General features: G+C 51.1%; 1 protein-coding gene across 1 annotated transcript in view; it reads left to right on the top strand.

Moving 5' to 3' along the window:
• TXLNA (taxilin alpha) overlaps nucleotides 1-4,680 on the top strand; it is a 15,129-nt gene extending 10,449 nt beyond the window's left edge. Inside the window, exons 10-12 of the mRNA XM_006924302.3 lie at nucleotides 1-53; nucleotides 415-510; nucleotides 1,245-4,680. The exon at nucleotides 1-53 is cut by the window's left edge and continues 13 nt beyond it. Of these exons, the coding sequence (XP_006924364.1) occupies nucleotides 1-53; nucleotides 415-510; nucleotides 1,245-1,571 (476 nt within the window). The 3' untranslated portion in view covers nucleotides 1,572-4,680. The remainder of the gene's footprint in view (nucleotides 54-414; nucleotides 511-1,244) is intronic.
• Nucleotides 4,681-7,052: the final 2,372 nt, after the last annotated feature.

The following is a 7,052-nucleotide window of genomic DNA, read 5'->3' as shown; positions in this document are numbered from 1 at the left end:
CTCTTTCCAAAAGCAGTGAGGTGTTCACCACATTCAAACAGGAGATGGAAAAGGTAACACTGGTCCAGGCTGGGTATGGCTATGGGGACACAGGCTGCTTCATTCTGAATGGGATGCCTTATGGGCAGCTGTTAACACTAACAGTGTGATTGAAGCCAAGGGTGGGATCACAGCCTTTCCTCCCTCTCAAGGCAAGTAGTATATGCACCCTCTAGATTGTCCTGGAGAATGAGGCTGTCTTGTCATTTCCTCTTATTGGCAGTATGTGTTTAAATTGTGACATCCTGAGGTGGCACAGAAGGCACTGACTGCCCTGTAATGCCTTGCCCCCTGGGGTCTGTTTCACACCTTGGGGACACATGTACAGACAGCCTGGCCCCCTAATTATTTCCTTCTGCCTGTCACATAACCCAGATGACGAAGAAGATCAAGAAGCTGGAGAAAGAAACAACTATGTACCGGTCCCGGTGGGAGAGCAGCAACAAGGCCCTGCTGGAGATGGCTGAGGAGGTAGGTTGAGAGGGGTCTGCAGCTGGGGGTGGCGTGTGCAGTTACTGAGTGTCAGGCCCTTTCCTATACATTCCAGCAACAGGTGCAGCTAGCATGAGATGGAGCTAGACTTTACATGCATGTCTGTCCAAGTCCAGGGCACTGTCAACTCTCCCCAGGGGGGGAGGTGGTGAGCCCAGTCATAGGCCTGCAGTGGAAGCACAGAAAACAAGTGGAAGAAAGGAGTAAAGGAGCAGGAAAAAAGGGGGTGCCAACGATGCACATAGTTTGTATGGAGAGTGGTCCTGATCATTTGATTTTTGTGCCTTGAGATGTAGGAGAGGAAAGTAGCTCAGTGCTGGAGCAGCTACTGCAGCCAGACCTGCTGAATGTCTCCGGTATGCCAGTTCATGGGACCTTCCCTCTAGATCTATGACGTTGACATCAGTAGTCCTTATCCTGGAAAGTACTTTAACGGATAAGGAGATAGGCTCAAAAGCCAAGTAATTCGCCAAGGTTATCCGGTGGATAAATAGAGGAACTCATTGTCTCCAAGCCATGCCCCTCTCCTACACCACATTGCCCTCAGCTGACAGCCAAATCTTGGCACAAACCAGGGCTGTTTACTTGAGAGTCCAGCTTTTGACTGCAGTCTACTCCCAGCATTGTTAAAGTTATGAATGCTTTTTACCAAGTAACAATGTAAGGTTGATATCATGGCATCAACCTTACATTGGCCCTCTTTCTCTCCCTAGAAAACGCTCCGGGACAAAGAGCTGGAGGGCCTACAGGTGAAAATCCAGAGGCTGGAAAAGCTGTGCCGGGCGCTGCAGACAGAGCGCAATGACCTGAACAAGAGGGTACAGGACCTGAGTGCTGGTGACCAGGGCCCCCTCACTGACAGCAGCCCTGAACAAAGGCCAGAGGCTGACACTGCCTCTAAGGAGCAGGTTGGCGAGGGGCCCAGGGCTCAAACACCTAGCTCCTCAAGGGCCACAGAAGCTCCTTGCTGCCCTGGAGCACCAAGCACAGAAGCAATAGGCCAAACAGGGTCCCAGGAGCCCACCTCCACCACCGCCTAGGGAGCCAGGCACTGGGGATGTGCTGGGAAGGGAGCAAGCAGCCCAGCCAGGCCTGGCCCTTGCAAGGCTCCCACTGCTAAGCTCCCAGTGCTAAGGCCCAGGGTGCTCTGACCTGGCTGGCATCTGACACTTTGCAGTTTTGGATTTCATGGGTCAGTTTTATGTACATATGACATGTACAAGACCTCATACATTTATTTGTGTAAGTGTAAAATGGGCTTGCATTGGAGGTGGGGTGTGTACAGATGAAGTCAGTGGCTCTAATGTGAGCTGAAGAGTCTTAAAAAGAACTGTCATCTGTAGCTGCCTTCACAGTGAGCTGGCAGGACAAGTGACTTGAACATTTCCCTGCCTGACTGAGGCTCAGACCCCTCCCTCCCTGCCCTTCAGGGCTTATGACAAGTGTCACACCCAGGCCTTGACTGTGTTTCTCTTGTTAGTGGGGCTCGGGCAGCTCTGGCTGTCCTAGCAGAGCCTTGGCATAGCTGGTGAACAGACCACTTTCCTGCCTAGGACAAAGGACCTGGAGAATGTGTCTGTGTGGGATGATGCACTGGTAGGAAGCCCCTCGGGCATCGCTTCCCATGCCCTCTGGTAGTGCCAGGACTAGGCCAATGATGCTTCAGTAGCCTTATCATTCACAGGTGCCTCTCTAGCCTGCACAAATGATTGACAAGAGGATCGCCCAAAGGATTATTTCTGAAGGTTTTTTGGTTTTTGTTTTTGTTAACACGTGACACTGTGTATAGAGGATCTTCTGAGGGAGGAGGAAGGATGCTCTAGCAGTGGTGCCTGGGTTCCTGGCCTCCAGTGCCCCACCACCCTCACCACCCCACCTGGCACCTTTTGCCATGTTGGTGCTCAGGTTTCCTGTTAGATGAAGTCAGCTTGTAAGAGAAAGGGCAAGCTTACCTATGGGTTTCAATCCTGGAAGGGCCCTATTGAGTCCCATCAGCACTGTCTGCAGCATTTGCTGGGCCCCAGGCCCAACTATCCCTCATGGCTTTATGAGTCTGTTTCTGCACCTTGCCCTGTACGCCAATGTACAATCCTTGAGATTTGTCCCAGTTCCATAGCCCAGGGAATAAGAGCTGAGGTCTGTCCTCGGCATCCCACTTCTTCCTGTGTGGGAGCCTCAGCTCTAGTCTGACAACTAATGGATATAAGTGAGACTCAACAATTGACAGCCCCAGAAATACACAAAATACCTGCAGATACTTTTGTCTGCCCTCATCCTGTCCACTGTATCCTCCCCCCTCCCCTGCCCCCACCACCCTCCTTTACGTGTTACTCTGTACTCTGAAAGTTCTGCTGGTTACAAACTTGCCACCAGGGTATTAGCCAGTCTTTGTCCAGAGCAATTTTCTGGGGCAATGGAATGAGGCTTGGATCAGGAAGCAGGGCTCTGCTGGGCTTGGGGTACTGTACCCCACCTCCAGCCGGCCTCAGCTTCAGTGTAGCTGAGGGAGCCATAGACCAAGGTGGATAGGACGGTTGAGCTTCTGCTGTTTGCTGTATTTCCTTGAAGCTAGTTCATTATCATACAGGTCTACAGGTCCCTTCATCTTTTACTACTAGCCCACTTTTTCAGCCATTAAGTCCCTCTGAAAAAATAGGTTCACGAAGAGTCATAAGTACTCCTGAATCATGTTCTGACTTAGACCAGAGATGGCAAATGAATGGCACACCATTTCCCCTCTGCCCCCATGGTAGGTACCACTAACCTGCTTCAGAGTATTTCCTACTCATTCCTGGTAGGTAGGTCATTTCTCAAGGTTCCCCCAGCAGCCAGTTTCATTGCTGAGACCTGTTTGCCATCCCTGGCTGAAATACTGCTCTCCTGTGGAGAAGTGTATCCTAAGATCTTTTCTTCCTCTCTGAAATGCCTGTGTCTGAATGGTCCCTGAACATGCCTCTTCCTGTTCCAGTAAGGCTCCCTCCCCCAGCCCTTGTGCCAGGCTGAGGTACACAAGAGCTGCCAACCCCATACAGGGTTTGCTGGAATATGGAAGCACGGGAGAGGCAGAAGCATCTGCCCACTCCCTTTAAAGATCAGGAAGGCCTGCAGTGGCCCACATGATTGCCTGCCTCACTTCAGCTACCTCTTAAAGCCCAATGGGGTGGGGAGTCAGAGCTGCAAAGCACAGCAGCCCTCTGAAACCAAGTCTAGCTACTGTGGAGCTACAGTGAGCAAGGCTTCCCAGCTGGGCTTCCCAAATCAGAAATACAGGCCCTGGGTGGGTAGGGTAGAACCTTTCCTCAGCTGTAGGCATCCTGGCCAGGCTACCGATGAGGATCCCATTCTTCCTCTAATTCCATTGACCAAATCTTACTAATCACTACAGCTGCTCTGCTTGCTCTGCTTTCCAAAGTCAGCCCAGGTTCCTGTGTACTGCCCACACCAGCCGGGAGCCTGGGCCAGATGCAGGGGAGGTGGTCTATTAATGAAGGCCAGTGCCTTCCTCACCAGGGCACGTCCCATGCACATGACCTCAGTTCTAGGACCAAGATTGTGTTGGTTACTTAGATTGCTAATTTTTCCTCCAGGGGACCACAGTAGATGAGGCTCACAGCCCTTGGCTCTGCTGACAGTAATCTGTTCAGAACCTTGTCCAGCTGAGAGCTTCGTGTACACCAGATTCCGAGAGGTGTCAGTAGCTCTTTTCTCATTGTTTTCATAAGGTTTTTGGACCATGGGCTGAGCTCACGCACTTTTCTGTAAGAGAATGTTATGTCTGTAAAGATGGTTATTTCCCCTCTACTCCATCGTGGTGGCCCTGTTGAGGGCTGACCAAGAGGCCTGTGGAGCTGCCCTGGTGTCTCGAGGAGGGCAAGGCCTGCTGAGCTGATTCTCCAGCTGCTGCTCCAGCCCTCCCATCTTGCACAGCACAGAGGTGGTCACCCCAGGGATAGCCGGGCACTTGCCTGGGGGAGGGGCACTGCCTTCTGTCCCTGTAACTGCTTCCCTTATGGCCCAGCCTGGCCACCCAGATTTGTTTGAAGCTGTGCTGACAGCTTTTTTTTGTCTCGTTTTGGTATTCACAACAGCCAGGGACTTGATTTTGTTGTATTTTAAACCATATTAAATAAAGAGTCTGTTGCCTTACTAGTTTCTCTCCTGACCTTTGTGGTTATTTGTTGTTTCCGAATCTATCCAGCCATCACATTTGTCTGGATCTTCTGCCAAGTCTCTGGGCCCTGAAATCCTGCATCTTCCAGAGTGCCCTCGTTCCTTCCAGCAGTCCCCACAGCTCAGGACATGGAAGATTAACTTTGGCTGCCCAAGGGGAGCCCTTGGCAAAGCTGGTGTAATGCTCATATACATAGGAACATCAGAGATGATATCTTTCACTCAGTCAGAAATTGTCCCTGTCCTCTGAGGGCTCACAGGCTAGTGATGGGAAAAGGGACTTTTAGATGTAGAAAGAATGGTGGTGCTAAGAGAGCATGGAAGAGGCCCTGTCTCCTTCAGCAAGGGGATAGAGGTGGATACCTGGAAGGGCCTATGGCCCGAAGGGCAAATAGAAGTTCTACAACTTCGTTTAGTAACTAAGTGGTTCACATAACTGCGGGTGCACAGGGAGGGTGGTGGGAGGAGATGCATGGGCCAAATCACTAAGAGCCTGTTGCCAGGTGAAGGACTTTGGGCTAGATCCAAAGGGTGGGGGGACCTTATACTGAAGGTGTTTAGGTAGGAAATTAATATGGTCCACAAGAGGTAGGTAAAAGGCAAGGACAACAGAGATCTAGGCATACGCCAACTGAGACCTAAATTAAGATGAGTGGGAACTCTTAGCTGCTATCTGGGGCTATCTGCCATCTTTTGGCAGTGGCTCACTCAAAGGAATAAACACAAAGGGACCTCCAATTTCCTTTGATTTTGTGCATTCCTTGACAAGACCACATCCCGCATGCAGTTCTTAAGAATGGGCTGGTTTCTTCTTACACACTCTAGTTCATTCACCCCAAGCCTAGGTGTAAAAGCTGAGGCTCCTTTATCGGAGCCTCATCCAGCGCCCTGTTCTCAGGCCTGGGCTGGCCTGGCACAAAGGATGGTATATGAATGCCCAACAAATGGCAGAGACAAAGTGCCCTTCCCTCTAGGCCTCCACAGGTAGATGTGTCCACGCTGGCTGTGACAGTCCCCGCAGAGCCTCTGCCCTTCTAGTCGGGGTTATTTTTCTGGGCTGACCACGTTGGTTCCAGTCAAAGATCCTTTGGAGGAGATCAGGGGAGGCCACCACACTCTTGCATCTCCTAATCAAGCGGCTCTGAGAGTAACTTCACCCTAGAGGTGCTCCTGGACCCTCTGCCACTTTCCTGGAAGAGCCCCAGTGCCACTCTAGCAGCTCTGGTAGAGGAGGGAGACTTGCCAGTTGTCCTCTCTGCCTATGCAGACCCCTCCCTCAGATCCCTGGTTATTGAAAGAGTCTTGAATTAATGTCCCCTTTTGGAGCAATTGAAAGCAGCCCGGAAAGAGCCCTGCTCTAGGGACTTCGGAACGGTGTCTCATCCCTCCCTAGCTCAGCCTGAGGCCCAGGCCCCTGGAAGCTGCTCTTCCCGCCCAGAGGAGGGGAAGGTGGGTGGAGCACCTGTGCATATTGTCCTGGGGCAGTTATTTGAGACTGCTGGGCAACCTGGCCAGGGAAAAGCCTGTCTCTTGTTGCATCAGCTGCTTCTCTGAGGACCTGAGCTGGGAGCCTCTGCCAAGTCTTTAAATAGCTGCCCCTTTGATCCTTGCCCCGCTTCCCGGGGCACCAGCAGTGCTGGGTCAGCCTTCATCAGGCCTCAGGTTTCCCTCCGAAGGCTGCAATCAACCGTCAGGTAAAGGCACCAGTGTCCACTGCCCCAGTGCTCCCCACACAGGTTTCCTGGGCCTGTGGGTGGGGAAGGGGTGGGCTTGGTCCAGTCACTTCATCAGTGATCGAATACAGCACCCAGCCGCTTACCAGCAAGGAGTATGAAGAGTGTCTGGGTGTTGTTGGGGAATTGAGAGTGACATAATCCACAAAAGACTATTGTTGACTTTCAGTAAAACAGGAAAATGACTATCTTCCGTCAGGGTTGTTATGAGGATTTAATGTCTATAAAGTAATTAACACGGAACATGGACTCACTAGATAGATGATTGTCTTGCTGTTTCTTCTTGCTGCTGCTTTTGGTGCTTTTTATATGCTTTTATATATATTCATGCATATATTCTCTCTCTTCTCCCGCCGCGCTCCCGCCCCCCCCATTCCCTCCGTGCTTTCTGACAAAGCCACCACCATTTTGTAAGAGACTAGTTTCTCTCCAAAACTGATGGGAAACTAAAAGAATTTTTAGGTCGCCATCACGCAGCCAACATGGTCACTTTAGTTCAGGTGAGAAGGTAAAGTCATGAGAGGGACAGCTTAATAAATGTGGGGACGCTCTCCCATCTTACTCCATCTCAAGAACTAAAGGTCACTTTCTCTTTAAATGCAAATTACCTCCTGCCAG

Source organism: Pteropus alecto, unplaced genomic scaffold (genome assembly GCF_000325575.1).
Source record: "Pteropus alecto unplaced genomic scaffold, ASM32557v1 scaffold39, whole genome shotgun sequence".
NCBI classification, from domain to species: domain Eukaryota; kingdom Metazoa; phylum Chordata; class Mammalia; order Chiroptera; family Pteropodidae; genus Pteropus; species Pteropus alecto.
The sequence above is the reverse complement of the archived record's forward strand: the minus strand, read 5'-3'. Positions and strand labels throughout refer to the sequence as shown.